This window comes from Trichomonas vaginalis, chromosome II, assembly GCF_026262505.1.
Source record: "Trichomonas vaginalis G3 chromosome II, whole genome shotgun sequence".
Taxonomy (NCBI): Eukaryota; Parabasalia; order Trichomonadida; family Trichomonadidae; genus Trichomonas; species Trichomonas vaginalis.
The window spans coordinates 4,670,764-4,686,247 of NC_067204.1; the positions used below are offsets into that span (position 1 = coordinate 4,670,764).

Genomic DNA, 15,484 nt, shown 5'->3' on the forward strand with positions numbered 1-15,484 from the left:
TTGTTAGATTCCCGACGATAGGTGTCTTGGAAGATTTGCCTGGTGTCATCATAGTGTCTTTAAATCAAAAATTTTATTTTGGAGTTAGTTTTATTGATTTTTCAATAAAAAACATTTCTAAAACAAGAAAATAAAACGATAAAATATTTATATTTTATATAAGGATCTTATATATTTAAAATAAATATCATTTTATTTTTTTCATTGGTGTCTGTCAAACCATAATACACTATTCAAAAATTCAATGTGTCTTGCGGTTTCAAAAGACACCTTCAAATTGAACGATAGCACAGACACTATTGAATTTTACCCATTGTATTTAGTTTTTACCCTTTTTATTTTTAAGAATTAATGACTGAAACAGCCGTTTTGCTATGACCTCAATCACTTTTATTAAGGGTTTCGTTTTGCGAAAAAAACGTACAATACGCAATTTCGCTAAAAAACATTTAGCTAGCAATTTCGACCTTTGACTCCACTCAAGACGTCACTTTTTTAATTTTGCGGTATCATATTTTTGGAAAATCTTTATGAATATTATATAAAAAGTCTCTTTAATATCTATATTTCATATTTTTATCGATTTTTAAAGTTTTTGCGAATAGTATTCAATTATTTTTGCTATTTGGTCGGGTAAATGTCAGATTTGCGACATTTTCTGATATGATATTCAGATTCTACGTTGATAATAATGCTTATAGAACCCTCTTGCTATTGTGTCAAAATTGCGAAACCGATAGCAAAAATATCTCGCAATATCAAAATTGAGATATTGAGTGAATTATGCATTATAGAGATTAAAAATCTGATTTGTGAAAACATCTCATCAGTTTCTAGCTAATTCAAAAATCTTTACTATCTTATTCGATTAAAATGAAAAGGGAATAGTTTCATTATGCTTTAAATGACAGCCTTATAATATAATCATAGTTTTCGCTCAATATGCAGCATTTTTTTTCGAAATCTATGGTCAATGTCCTAAATACTGATTGCTTTGCATTCATATCTCTTACATTTTCTATACCCACATCACTATTCATTGCTATTCCTATCTTTTTCATTTTTGTTTGTTTCTCATAATTTCTCAAAAAACATGATAACTTGATATTTGTAAATATCATACTTTATAACGTAAATAAGAACTTGACCTATTAAGAAAAGCAGTAATGAAACGAAAATCTGAAATTCATAAAAATTACAAGTTTCTGATGACAATTAGCTTAATTAAACCAGGTACAAGATTATATAATTGTATTTTCTATCCAATTATCCATATAATATCTTATCCAGAAAAAATAACTTGATCAATACCAAATGATTTTTTAACTAGTAAATAAAGTATTTTCTTTACACACACATTGTATATCATAGTTTTTTTTTTGGTTTCGCAAAACATCCAAAAACAAATATGCTATAAAAGTGACAATTTTAGCAAAACGAAACCCTTACTTTTATTTATTATTTTAAATATTATTTAATTTTATTATTTGAATAGGCCAACTTATATTTGAGAAGCTCAATTTGAGACCACTTAAAACATTGAAATATCATAAATATTGAAATATTAAAAAGTGTATTTCAAAATATTGAAATTATAAAAATTTATAATACTGAAATTGAGACAAATTAATAAATTCAATGCGTTTTTTTTTGAAATAACTCTCAAATATTATTTTTTTGTTTATTTAATGATGAATAAATATGATTGCTTTAGTCAATCATAAAAACTAATTTAAGTTTAAAATAATGAAAGGATAATTTGATCGTTTTTTAAAATACAATTATTTTTGATGATTTGCAAGAATCTTTGAAAAGAATATAATATAGGTTCTATTTTTGTAAAATTTATCCAAATCATGTATTACATAAATTACGATTAAAACGATGAAAGAACCAAAAAGTGTGTTTTGTGTTTTGTTGTTGCGTGTTGGATGCGGGATCCTGTTATTTCCGAAATCGACAAAAAATTTGGAAATTTAATTTCCGAAATCGAAATTATATTAATGTTTTTAATATTCTTATATCAAAAGGATTAAAGTTCATTAAGAGAAAAACAATTCTTCTTCTTCAATCTATTGGCGCATTTATTTCTACACGCCAATAAGGAAGGGAAAATTATAAGACACCATGGTGTCTTCAAAACGCTAATTTTTGATATTTTTAACAACCCTAAAGAGCGGTTTTTCCATAATTATCTTTTTCATCGATATTTGCACCATGTGAAATAAGAAGTTCGGCTATTTCTTTAAAATTATAACGTGCTACAAAATGAAGGGCGGTTTTTCCATTTTTATTTTTTTCATTGATATTTATGCCATGTGAAATAAGAAGTTCGGCAGTTTCTTTACTATTATTAAATACTGCAATATGAAGAGCGGTTTTTCCATTTTTATTTTTTTCATTGATATTTGCACCATGTGAAATAAGAAGTTCGGCAGTTTCTTTACTATTATTAAATACTGCAATATGAAGAGTGGTTTCTCCATTTTCACTTTTTTCATTGATATTTATGCCATGTGAAATAAGATGTTCGGCTATTTTTTTACTATCACGCCATGCTATAGCAATATGAAGAGAGGTTTCTCCATTATTATCTTTTTCATTGATATTTGCACCATGTGAAATAAGAAGTTCGGCTATTTCTTTAAAATTATAACGTGCTACAAAATGAAGGGCTGTTGCACCATGTGAAAGGAAATATTCGAAAAGGGATGGAATGCCAAAAATCGTTGAATAAAGAAAGCATTGGTTAATATCATTAGTTTGATCGAAATAAACTAAAAATGATTCAAAATTATTATTAAATGTACAGTATTTTAAACCGATCTCTATATTGTATTCATTCATCAAAAATGTAACAAAATCAATGTTGTGTGATATAATTGCATATTTCATGCACAATATACTTGGTTCTTCATATTTCAAACATTCACTCATGATCTCTGGATTTCCGCCTAAAAATGAAAATTCAAGACATGTGTGAGTTATTTCTGAATGAAATTTTGATATTAATAACTTGAAACAATCAGCTGTACCGTGGTAACAACATAATTCAAGTAATGAATATCCTTCATTAAAATATGGATACAATTTGCTTTTAAGTTTTTGATCTTTATCAAATTCATCTCTTTCAGTGAATATGATGAACCTTTCTTTGTCATTATTCATAATTGCTTTGAAAATTGTATTTTCTATATGAATATCGAGATTATCTGATTTAATTTTTTCGAAATCATCAGATTTGTCTAATTTAATTCCATATTCTTTATGAAACAAGAAATTAGAAATAGTTGGAATATTTTTGACCGCTTTGACATGATATTCATCAGATATGTTTTTGGCAAGTGACAAATATGACTTTGTATAACGATTATTATACGGAATGATGTTTAACATATCTATTATAATATTTTTTGGGAGATTTTTCTTTGAATCAATCAATTCTGTTTTGATCATTTTGTAAATTGAGTTTAATTCTTCTTCCTTTTCCGTTTTCAGCTGATACAATGCATTATATGAATCGATGTAGTATTTACAGATACTTCGCAATTCACTGAATTTATTTGGGTGAAATTCTTAATCAGACATTAAAAAATTTAGGGGGTCTAACCGACCACTTATCTCTTATCAATTTTCCACCAATTCAAGGCACTCTGTAGGCCGACATGATTAATATTATTCCTTGCACCCATACACAATATAATAGTTTTACTTTATATCATGCTATAGATATATGATATGTGAATTTCAAATGCACTTGAAGTTGTTCAATATCTTATCTCTATTGATGCTATAAAGAAGCTAAGGAAAATGGTGAAAAAACAGCATTAGATCTTGCAGAAGACAATATAAAAATTGAAAATTGAGTTCTCTGAAGTTTAATTTCTGATATCTTCTCATATAAAATTTAAATGAAGCGGTGAATAAACAATAAATTTTAAATATATTAATCTTGAGAATATGAGGACATCTTCTTAAGATTTTGGATAAATTCCAAATTTTGATAATCTCAAATAGCTCAATTTTTTACTTTTGCAACTCAATATGGAGAATTTTTTTTCAAATTATAGAACTATTTGAAATACAATAGAGACCAACACTGATATGGGAGTATAGGATATCAAAGAACCTTTAAAATGGTAATACTATGATGAACAAATGCTAAAATCTGACTCAGTTATAATCAAATTTTTGATCTCAGGGAAATTGAAAAAGTAAAAATATAACTAAGAAATTAACATGATTTTATTAATACAATTTTATTTCATATAATGTTTGATGGACGTTCATACTTTGGAACAATTTGTTTCAAAGAATCTTCAAGACGAGCGAATCTTACAGAGAAATCAAGCTGAGACATCTTCTTATCATGAAATATAGTATTCACATCCACTTTCTCTTTAACCAATAACTCACTTACTGTCATTTTCTGCTTCAAATCTAATCCCCATTTCGTTTTTTCGGCGGAAAGTTTGTCTACTGCTTTGATATAGTCATCTAATTTGGATTCTACACCATCATCGTCACTTTCATCTCCTTCATCAGCTAAAATTTGCTCATTAACGTGCTTCATCATTTCGATTTCGTTTTGTGAGTGGCCACTGATCTTGAAAACCTGCTTTGCTGGGTCCATATCTTCGAATGCCGTTTCGAAAATTATTGAAAAATCTTCGATATAAGCTTTGATATCAACTAAATTTTGATCTCCTGGACAAATGATCGTGAATTTGCATACTTCGACTTCATTGGTGTATACAACAATCTGTAAATCATTATGAATGACAAAAGGAACGAAGCTATCGCAACAATATACGAGTGGACCGGTATTTGGAAGGCCAAGAGAGATTTCATCCTCTATATTTGTAGAAGCCTTGATGTTTAATGCATGAAAAGCTAAAATTCCTTCAATAATGCTTCCGGAAATTTGAATTGTTTCAAAATGATTTTTAATCTTATCATTTAGATGTAACGGCTGACCAATTATAATTTTATTAGTCAATTTTTGATAGCTCTGCACGTTTTTGGCCAATGAATTTAATTGTAATCGATTATTCGAAAATGTGAGGTGTCCGAACATATTATTATGGTTAACCACCAAGTTGGTGATACGTTCTTGAGCTGTTTTAATGTAATTTGTAGAGAATGCAATTATTTCTGGAACCAAAACGATTTTAGTAAATCCGGCGATAGAAGCAGCATCGTATATCAAAAGCTGTTGTTTTAATGGCATCAAACTATCAACACCGATGATAATTTTGTTTATTCCTTGCCCGTAACCGAGTTTTATGTATGAAAGTATGAGAGCTAAGAGCTGCTCTGGATATAGTTTCATGCTCTTAAACCTATTTGTTGAGAATTCATACTGTAAGTAACCTTCAAAATCTGATGAAATTTTGTAGTGAATATTTTCTTTTAGTTTTTTAGCTTTTGGAGATTTCTCCTTAATTCCAATGTATTGAACATAGTCTGTGAAAAATGATTGAATAAAATCTTGTGATTCTTCTGTTGCTTCTTCTTCAAATATAACTTCCGAGTCAGTAAAACAGATGTTATCTCTTATCTTAAAGTATTCTGCCGATTCTAATGAACTTTTGAAGATTCCAATATCAAATTCTTGCCCATTAATAGAAAGACCGATACATTTCTCTATATTAGGTGATTTGGAAACTATTGGTCCTTGATTTGAAGAAGCAGGAGATTTTCCTTTGACTTCTTGCATCAAAATTTGCCACTTTTTGGTCGAGGAAAAAATATTATACTAATATGTTTCAACCCTACCATATAGATTAATTATAGAATGCTTGCAAAAATTTCAAGTAAAATTTCTTTTGCTATAAAAGTTCCCAATACATTTTCACGTGAACATATATTCAAATGCTGCTATTCGAATTAAATCAACTAGGGATGATGTTTAAACGTATGCAGAAACGAATAAATCCGATTCTTGTTCCTCCACACAGTTGGTAGGACTTAAGATCAAATCTAAGATTTTTATCGAATTCGCTTATGTTCAGTCCTTCTTGAATGCGAAGGCGATCTTTGGATTCTTCTTCTCGTTTGCTTTTTTTTTAATTTATGTAATTGAGAACATAGAATAATTAAAAGGGGTTACACATTCAAACAAAAAACATCATAAATATTTAATTCAAACAAGATTATGAAATACAAATATTAAAATAATATGATTCAACCATATTATTTACCATGATCATCATCTGAATAGTAGTAATCTTCTTCTCCATTATAGTAATCGGAATAATATTCATTATCTTTATCATGATTCTTTTTTTCTTCTTGGTTTTCAGTTTTATCTCCTAAAACAATTGTAGGCTTTCTAGAATCATCTATTTCAACTGCGGATTTGATCTGAGTTACCAATCCTGAAGGTAATGGATCAGGTTTAACTAAACCATCTTCTTCTGTTTTATTTTCCTGGGAATTTTGGTTCTGTTCTTCAGATTTTGGTTGATTTTCATTTGTATTTTGTGGATTTTCATGGGAAATCTGTTGATTTTCAGGTGGATTTTGATTTTGATTCTTGCGCTCATCATCACTTGAACTTGAACTACTTGACGATGATTCTTTCTTTTCTTCTTTGTTTTCATTCTGTGTATTTTCTTCATTGTTTTGGTTCTGTGTATTGTCTTCTTTCTTTTCTTTTTTGTTTTCGTTTTGTTGGATAAAACTTGCTTTGTTTTTCATTCTGGATTCGTATTCTTCGAAAAATCTGATTCTTTCTTCGTCTTTTTGTTTCAATCTTTCTTCAGTTTCTTTTCCTTTCTTTGATGCTTCCTTGTTCTTTTCATTTTCACTCTGTCTTATTGCATTGTAATCAGGAGGAACAAGCTTTGGAAGGAGTAAATAATCTTTTTCTCGGCCAAGCATTGAAGCAATTGATGACTTTGATGGTTCAACGCTGTGTTTGTCAGCACGTGACGATGTTATAGCAGTATGTCTTTCCTTGAAGGCTAAAACCTTTTCTCTGTTTGCGGCAGCTCTGATGTTCACTTCTTGCTTTGCAGCTAATGCTTCTCGTGCTTCTGCTCGAATTTTATCGAAACTGGCCCTTTCTTGCATCTGCTTGTCAAGTAGTTTATCGCGAGCTGAAACATAATCAGCATTAAGACGTTGTTGAGCGATGTCAGCTTCGATTTTTCGTAATTTGTCGGCTTTTGCTTTTAATTCTCTAGCTAGTTTGTAATCTCCTTGGAGGCCAACTCTCCGCTCGTTCTCTGATAAGGATAAAAGCTTTTGAGATGGTTTTCTGTACTTTCTTGGTGCTTCTGTCTGCCAATAATGATCAAATTGACAAAGATCGGATTCGTGACGTTTTTCGAGCTCCGAACGACGTTGTATAGTCTGCTGATCGAATTCATCAAGTTTATCTGCAAATTGCATCAATTGATTGTGTAATCGATCATTGTCTTCGGAGTTATGAGATCTAGATGTATCTGGATGCTTTAAGTATGTTCTTATTTCATTGGCTAAGTTATCGCACGCTTCTGCTTTATCATAATCACGAGATAAAACACAATCAGTTGAATAAACTCTTAAATGAGATAAAAGCATATTTAAATCATGTGGATTTACTTCTGAAAAGTTGTGAGATTTCAATAAATCTTCTCTTAAACCTATTAAATCTTGATTATTAAGTGTTGAAATTTCGCTTTGCTGAGTTTGCTTAGGAGAAGATCTACTAGTAACATTGGAAACAACTGAAACATTGCTTCTTGAAGTTTCGTATGATGTTTTTGCTCTACTTGTTGTCTTTGCGCGTAATGTTGAAATTTGAGTCTGTTTGACTGGAATATCAGCCTCAGTATTGAAGTTAGTCTCTCTTTTCCTGATTTTGATTGAGCGTTCAGGCTTAGATCGAATTGGAATCGCCTGGAATTGCCTCCGCGACGACATACAATTCTTTTTATACGTTAATTATTTCAAATCGAATATAGGACGACAATTGGTGAATAAAAACACAATAAAACCAATCAACATATAATAAGGGTACACAGAATTGCAAAATTTACTTCTTTAATATAAAATTGAACAATTTAATAAACAAACAAAGGGCAGAGACGTGCTGCAACATTGGCTCTGAATCCAGATGCGAGAATTACATATACGTATTCATTAAAGAACTTATCAAAATCTTCAACCTCACCATTTAATGCGTCAATTCTTTCTAAATCTGACTTATTAACTTTGAGTGTGAACTCCAGAGCTTGTTCATAGTCTTCGAATGCTTATTTGAGTTGAGTTTTAGTAAGTTTTATTATTAATTTGGTCTCTAATAGCTGACTATGAGATTATATCTGGATTTAAATGTAGTATGAGCAATTTCAAATTAATTTTGTACATTCTTCAGAAATGATTGTGACATTTATTGATTTTATGTAAGTGATATGATAATACACATCATATATAATCATTTTCTCCATTTGGATTTGCTATAGAAGGGAATTTTATTGGCTTATTGCGCAGATCAGCTCAGCGGCGCGCTAAAAGAATACGCTATTTAATATTTGCTTTCTGAAATTACTATTTTTCAATCGTTTTGAAACACATACATTTCAATTTAAGATATATTATACTCTGGATTTCGAAAATCCAATAGAGGATAGTGTAAACATCACAAAAATAACCTTATATAAATCATCCTGATTCTAAGTTCTCAATATAATAGCCTTAAAAGTGCTTTTTTGTAGTTGGTCTATCGTCTTTATGGCACCCGCATCTACAAATTTTTTGAATCTAACTTTTAATGGAATGCTTTTGCTCAACACATCATAGCTATTCTACACTAATGTTTTTACTTAGTGCTTATGAACTTTTTCGCTTAATAACGATTTGGACCGGCTTCATCAAATATGATTTAACTGGACCAAACTTTTGGATAAAAAAAGTTGAAGTATGCGATAAAATGGATGGATATGCCCCTTTATGCTATAGAGGAACGCAACAATCTGTTGATCCATGGGCTTTTATAAGAGTAAAAGACGAGATAAATACAATTGAGGCATCCTTAAACTCGCTAATACCGGCTTTAAAAAAAGGAGTTATTGGATATGTCAATTCAACAGATGGTACAAATAAAGTAATTCTAAATTTTTGCCGACAACATCCAACATTCATTCCAATTAAGTATGATTACGATGTAATACCTGCGAACGATGAACTTTACTTTCAAAAGTATGATGCAAACCGTGCTCTTGATTCATATTACAATTATGTATATAAGTTCATTCCAGACAATGAATGGTTAATTAGAATTGACGCGGACCAAATATATGATACTGAAAAATTATATATGCTCACTTTTCTACCTGATAATGATATAGAAGCAATTCCTATTTTTAGAATTAATCTTCATGTTGACGATGGGATTCTTATGATTCTTAAGAATGGCTATGGACCTTTTAGCTATGTTAATGACCAGTGGCTATTGAAAAAGACAAACGGATCTGGTTTTACAATGCATATTGATAATAATTCCAGAGAAGCATGGGAATTATTATATCCTGCCCCACCAACAAATACTCAAACAGATATTATTGCATGGCATTTCCCTTTTCTTAAGCACTGGAGGAGACTGCAGGATGATTCCCATCATGATTCATTTGATAAAGTAAAGCGAATACCTTTTGGACAAAATGCAAAAATATTAGCTCGCTTATCTCATCTTCATATGGATGAAGATATGATAGATGAAAATAGAGTGAAGGAATTGTTATTTAGATATCGAAATGTTACCGAAAATTATTAATAATTATTCTTTTCTTTTTCTTTTGTTTTTGCATATTTAATATGAGTGATTTTAACATGAAGTTCACAGATTATAAATCTATGATGGGCATGAACTAGTATTGCTGATTCATAAAATTATTTTTTCGATCAAGAGAAAATAGATCTCAAAAAGTCTATTGTTGTATAGTTTTAAACAAAGCTGGCGATCTCTTATAGTATAATTATAAAATAGCCCGTTATGGTTTTGATCAACCGAATTGTTTTTATATATATCCAAAGTATTGATAATATGAGATTCTACATATCTTAGTCATTCCTCATTCTCCTTTATATTGTTTAATTTTGATAGAATTATGATATTAAACTCGAAAGAACAAACTATAATCAGCACAATTCGAATTTATATGAAAAAATATAGTAGATGTATCATACAAATTACGATCTTTTCATGTTAATTTTTATAAAAAAATATAATTTTTTAAAAAAATCAATTAATATTATAGATTAATCAATCACAATATTACTTTATTTCTTTCCCTTACCACCATGACCGCCTTTTCCGCCTTTCTTGACAACTTTCTTATTTTCCTTCTCTCCGACCTTTTCGCCAGAAGCAGCAGCACCAGCAATACTGAAAACAGCTTGGCCACCACTTGCCTTTGAAATCTGGTTGTTGAAATCGTCAAATTTGCCTGGTGTAATTGTAACCTGGAAATAAGCGTTTTCTGGACCGTATTCTTCCTTTCTAACGGTACAGAAGCTGTAAATAAGGCCTACGACTGGTCCAAGCTTTGCATTTGGAACAGCAACTTGGCCTTCGATAATAGACTCTTCTAAACGAATAATTGTCATGAGCTTTGGAATAATTGCACGAGCATTAGCTTCTGCAGACTTTTCTGTATCGAGATTATACTTAACTTCTTTAAGTGCGTTTTCAATGCGAACAACTGGATGTGGTGTTCTTGAGGATGGCTCGATGAAGTTCTCATGAATGAAATTGACAACTTGGTTATGAAGTTTTTCGACAATTTCACGTTTTTCTTGAGCTGTTAATGAATACTTTCCTTTCTTCATGATTAATTCCAAAAGAGCTTGGCCAGAGCATCCAAGCTTAGCAAGATCAGCTTGGGCAGCAACTTCACCCTTGCTGGAGTTGGCCCAGACTGTATCATCAATCAAAGCTTCTTTAAGAGAGCATTGGTCCTCACGATACTTTGTAACCATGCCTGGCTTACCAAGAAGCTCTACTGTAACGCCATTAGCTGAGTATTTAACAAGCTGAACGTTTGTTGCAGACATAAAGATTTGTGAAGTGACTATTTTTGTTATCCCACAATTTTCTATCGTCAAAATTGTCAAAATTTAGGGCAAACCCAAATTTTAGCTAAAAGTGACAGGGAAAAAAACGTTTAGTATTAAAAAAAAGACCGATGAGAGCTTCGTTCGAAATATAGAGGGAACTGAGAATGCGCAACCATTCTCAGGGAATATTGGATGCTATTCCCGTTCCCTCTGTATGGAAAATTGAGGTTTTCAAAGGGAGTTAAAATAATATCAAATTTATACTAATTTACTTCAAAATACAAAAGTATTTGACAGCTAAAATTAGTTACTTTAGCAAGCCTATCAATACCCTTTTACGATTATTGTTACTTTTTCGAAATAAAAGTAAAAACAAATTTATACTAATTTACTTCAAAATACAAAAGTATTTGACAGCTAAAATTAGTTACTTTAGCAAGCCTATCAATACCCTTTTACGATTATTGCTACTTTTTCGAAATAAAATAAATTTATTATCAAAAACTTTTTTTTCTTAGTAAAAATAAAAATGTTATTTTATATCAAGTTTTTATTCATAAATTTTTATAATGTTGTATAAATTTCATTAAAATTTACGTACATATTAAGGTACTTATCTTCTACATATATAATCTTCATTAGATATATACATGATAAATAAAATTCATAAAACATTAAAAATCAAAAAATTAGATGAACCTTGGCAATTAAACTTTATTAAATAATAGTTGTTTATAAATTATATTATATTATCATTTAATATTATTTTGATAATGAAGATTTTATTTTGCAATAATATAAACGAAATTTTTTACCTTATGAACTTTTGATGGAAATATGCAAATTTAAAATAATAAAGAAAGCCGCGAGCGAAGCGATCGGCTTAGTTCGAAGATTTTGATTCAAATCTTTGCTGATCTGTAATTCGCGGAAGCCGCGAGCGAATCGAGCGGCTTAGGTCTAAGATTTTGATTCAAATCTTTGCTTATATTCCTTAAATTCTTTATGAAACTCGCAACAGTTCCATAAAAAATTTTAAATTCTAAACTGTCGAAATTACCGATCGGTAATCACACCCTTCACGGGCGTGTCACTTTTAGCTAAAATTACCCCTACTCCAAAATTTAGCGATAATAGGGGAAAAGTGACTTCAAAAATATTTTATAGAGAATCCAATACCAAAACATTATTGTCATTTACATTGTTATTCAAAAAATCGTCACCTTTTCCGTGGATTTTGCTAGGTTTACAAAAAATTTAATAATAATCAAGGGGGCGTTTTATTAAAAATTATTAAATGTCAATAAAACAAGCTGTAGAAGCTATTATAAGGCCTCCACGTTCAACATATGATTTAGCAAAGCTTCCTAAAGTACTTGAAACTGATGATGAAGAAGATGGAGGTGGCCTTTTCGTTAGAACCCCTTTCGAAATTGAATTACCAAGAAAGTTAAAAATGCGAGGATCAATTTATCATACCGGTCTCATGAGCATTAAAAATCCAGGTCCATGCCTTGTTTATATGCACGGTAATGCTTCTTCCCAACTTGAAGGACAATTTTTAGTTCCTAACGTTTGTTCACATAACATTTTCGTTGTCTGCTATGATTCAATAGGATGTGGAATGAGTGATGGCGAATATGTTACACTTGGCTATCACGAGAAAGGCGATGCAGAGTTTTTATTGAAATTTTTACACGAAAATTACCATTTCGGACCTTTTGTTTTATGGGGAAGGTCAATGGGTGCTGCCACAGCTCTGATTATCGACGATCCAAACGTAAAAGGCATTATTTCAGACTCTGCATTTACATCAATCAGAAACATGGTCAAAGCCATTGCCAAGCAACATCACGTCGGAACAATGTTCATGAAGCCAACTCTATGGATGCTTAAAGGTAAAGTCGAAGAGAAAGCCCATTTTGATTTCAATACAGTATCTCCACTTGAGATCGTTCCTAAGAAAACTGTACCGGTATTTTTCGCCCAAGCAACAGATGACAAACTTATTCCTTTCGACCATTGCGAACAACTCTTTAAAGCTTATGGAGGTTCGAACAAGAAAATGGTAAAGCTTACAGGTGGCCACAATGGAAGAAGGCCATTAGAATTTGTACGTGATGGAGTTAAATTTACTCTTGAACAATTCGGAATGCCTACAAAAGGATTAATAATTTCTCCATGCAGAAACTTACAAAAGTCAGACTTCCACTTTGAATCCTTCGATCAAATGATCAGCAATACAGGAACTACTTTCGATGCTTCCAATCTACAGAAAGAAGTCGCTGAAGAAGAAGATCATGATGAATCTTCTTTCCACCCAGAAGAAGAAGACGAAGGAGGAAATGGAGAAGAAGAATACTTCGAAGAGGAACAATTCTTTGAAGAAGTAGCTGTTGAAGAAGGAGAAGAAGAAGGAAATGAAGAAGAAAACCAAGGAGAAAAAGCTGAGGAAGAAAAGAACGAAAAGAAACAATAGTCAGCAATACAAATGATTAGTATATTTCATTTGTGTTAAAATCGATTTTTTTTGTATACGCATATGAAATATGGGAAACGGGTTATTCAAATAGAATATAATTGTTTGTAATAAAATACATTTCTAGTACCATCAATTGGCTTCTTTTGTTTTTAACCTTTTTTATTCCTCAAAATTTTGTAAAAAAATTTTTTTGTTCGTGTAGCCAACTTTAAAAAAAATGTCAATTATTAGTCGCTATGCCGTTCCACAAATCTCTAAATTATCAAATGGAGTACGTGTTGCAACTATTCCTGTAATTGGAGAAGCTACTACTCTTGGTTATTGGATCAAATCAGGAAGTATGTACGAGAATGCTTCAAATTCCGGTGTCTCTCACTACTTAGAGCATGTTATATTCAGAGGCAACGAGAAATATCCACAAAGAAAGCTTGAACAACTTGCTGAATACGAAGGAATCAACCTTATGGCATCAACATCACGCGTAACAACCAATTTCAATGCTACAATCTCAAACGACAAGCTAGATGTCGCTACAGATGTTCTTTCACAACTCGTTTTAAACCCAAGAATCAAAAAATCAATTGTAGACAACGAAAGAGATACAATTTTGGCCGAAGAATATGAAGTCAGCCAAGACATTAATGAAGTTATTTGGGACAAACTCCATGAAATTTCCTTCAAAACAAGCATTGGATTCCCGATTCTCGGTTCCCATCAGTCAATTCAGAAAATTACCACAGAAATGGTTCAATCACAACATTCAAACTTTTTCAATCAGGATAATTTGTATTTTGTCGCTGTAACGAGTCTTCCTCACGATGTTATACTGAAATCAGTAGAAAAGGCTACACAGTTCTTGAAGCCTCTTGCTTCTCATCCAAAGCTTGCTTCCGATAACGATCTTCATGTACAAAAATTCGAACCAAATCAAAAACAATATTTGTTACCACAATTAGGCGACAATGCCTTCGTAGCGATAGGCTTTGAAGCACCACCACTCGATTCTCCACTCTACATTCCATCACAAATCGTTAAAAGCGTAATTGGAAGCAAAGAAAAATATTCTGTCTCTCCATTGATAGAGAACACAAATATAAGAACACTAAACTCATACTCATTCCCTTACGGTAACTCTGGCCTCACAGCTTTCTTCGGTAACGAATCAATAAATAATCTCAACGGCTGGGTCAATACGATCTTCCAGAGCATTGGAACAATATTCAGCAACGAGAATATCGAAGGATCTCTCAATGTTGGCCGTCTTTGCGTCAAGAGCCAACTTGCTCGCGGATTATCATCGACAAGGACCATTGCTGATGAGTTAGGAAACAATCTTTTGTTGAGGAATGAATACATGTCACTTGGAAAATGGGATGAACTCCTCAACGCAACGAATATTAACAATATCAAAGAATACTTTGATAAATACATCCTTGAGAAGAATGCCTCTATGGTAATTATTTCAGGAAAGCAATAAATAGATTATTAATAAAATAAACTCTATATTTAATTTAAAATTGTTAATTTATTAAAGAATTCTTTTTTATTTTAATCGAAATCACCAATATAATCATGTTATTAACCAAATATCATATAGTGATGTTGAAAACAGACAAAAACGAAAAGATCTCCTAAAATCTTTCTATTTTTATCAATTCTTCCTAAGAAATGATAGAAAAACGGTTGGAAGCACTCATAATTAATATGATTCAAATAAATTCAACGTATCGTCCAAAACTTTACAAATTATCTTAAATAAACAGAATGTCTGGGAGAAATCGCCTTTCTTATTGTCTTTTCTTGTTAATATCAATTTTTCTACTGAAATCTAAATAGATAAGGTAAATTTGGATATCTAGAAAGAAGAAGAAAGTCATATAAGATATATTTATTTCCTTAATGATAAACATTGAAGCTTGCATTATCGACATACACTCCATTTAAAGGGTGCGTTTT

General features: G+C 31.1%; 7 protein-coding genes across 7 annotated transcripts, besides 1 other annotated feature; 3 read left to right on the forward strand and 4 right to left on the reverse strand.

Moving 5' to 3' along the window:
• Nucleotides 1–1,924: 1,924 nt before the first annotated feature.
• On the reverse strand, nucleotides 1,925–3,584 carry TVAGG3_0486850 (spectrin binding; the record flags this gene model as incomplete). The annotated part of the gene is made up of 1 exon (XM_001312252.2): nucleotides 2,170–3,456. The coding sequence occupies one exon, from the start codon at nucleotides 3,454–3,456 to the stop codon at nucleotides 2,170–2,172; it is 1,287 nt and encodes a 428-aa protein (XP_001312253.2).
• Nucleotides 3,585–4,264: 680 nt separating this feature from the next.
• On the reverse strand, nucleotides 4,265–5,729 carry TVAGG3_0486860 (uncharacterized protein; the record flags this gene model as incomplete). The annotated part of the gene is made up of 1 exon (XM_001316782.1): nucleotides 4,265–5,719. One exon carries the CDS (start codon nucleotides 5,717–5,719, stop codon nucleotides 4,265–4,267), a length of 1,455 nt encoding a protein of 484 aa, XP_001316817.1.
• Nucleotides 5,730–6,195: 466 nt separating this feature from the next.
• On the reverse strand, nucleotides 6,196–7,985 carry TVAGG3_0486870 (uncharacterized protein; the record flags this gene model as incomplete). The annotated part of the gene is made up of 1 exon (XM_001316783.1): nucleotides 6,196–7,911. The coding sequence occupies one exon, from the start codon at nucleotides 7,909–7,911 to the stop codon at nucleotides 6,196–6,198; it is 1,716 nt and encodes a 571-aa protein (XP_001316818.1).
• Nucleotides 7,986–8,761: 776 nt separating this feature from the next.
• TVAGG3_0486880 (beta-1,4-N-acetylgalactosaminyltransferase (CgtA) family) lies at nucleotides 8,762–9,763 on the forward strand (the record flags this gene model as incomplete). The annotated part of the gene is made up of 1 exon (XM_001316784.1): nucleotides 8,762–9,763. The coding sequence occupies one exon, from the start codon at nucleotides 8,762–8,764 to the stop codon at nucleotides 9,761–9,763; it is 1,002 nt and encodes a 333-aa protein (XP_001316819.1).
• A 427-nt stretch (nucleotides 9,764–10,190) lies between these two features.
• On the reverse strand, nucleotides 10,191–11,054 carry TVAGG3_0486890 (mature ribosome assembly; the record flags this gene model as incomplete). Its single annotated transcript, XM_001316785.2, has 1 exon — nucleotides 10,270–11,043. The coding sequence occupies one exon, from the start codon at nucleotides 11,041–11,043 to the stop codon at nucleotides 10,270–10,272; it is 774 nt and encodes a 257-aa protein (XP_001316820.1).
• Nucleotides 11,055–11,110: 56 nt separating this feature from the next.
• Nucleotides 11,111–12,164: a mobile genetic element.
• A 65-nt stretch (nucleotides 12,165–12,229) lies between these two features.
• Nucleotides 12,230–13,525, forward strand: TVAGG3_0486910 (palmitoyl-(protein) hydrolase protein; the record flags this gene model as incomplete). The annotated part of the gene is made up of 1 exon (XM_001316786.2): nucleotides 12,344–13,525. One exon carries the CDS (start codon nucleotides 12,344–12,346, stop codon nucleotides 13,523–13,525), a length of 1,182 nt encoding a protein of 393 aa, XP_001316821.1.
• Nucleotides 13,526–13,745: 220 nt separating this feature from the next.
• TVAGG3_0486920 (Clan ME, family M16, insulinase-like metallopeptidase) lies at nucleotides 13,746–15,005 on the forward strand (the record flags this gene model as incomplete). Its single annotated transcript, XM_001316787.1, has 1 exon — nucleotides 13,746–15,005. One exon carries the CDS (start codon nucleotides 13,746–13,748, stop codon nucleotides 15,003–15,005), a length of 1,260 nt encoding a protein of 419 aa, XP_001316822.1.
• Nucleotides 15,006–15,484: the final 479 nt, after the last annotated feature.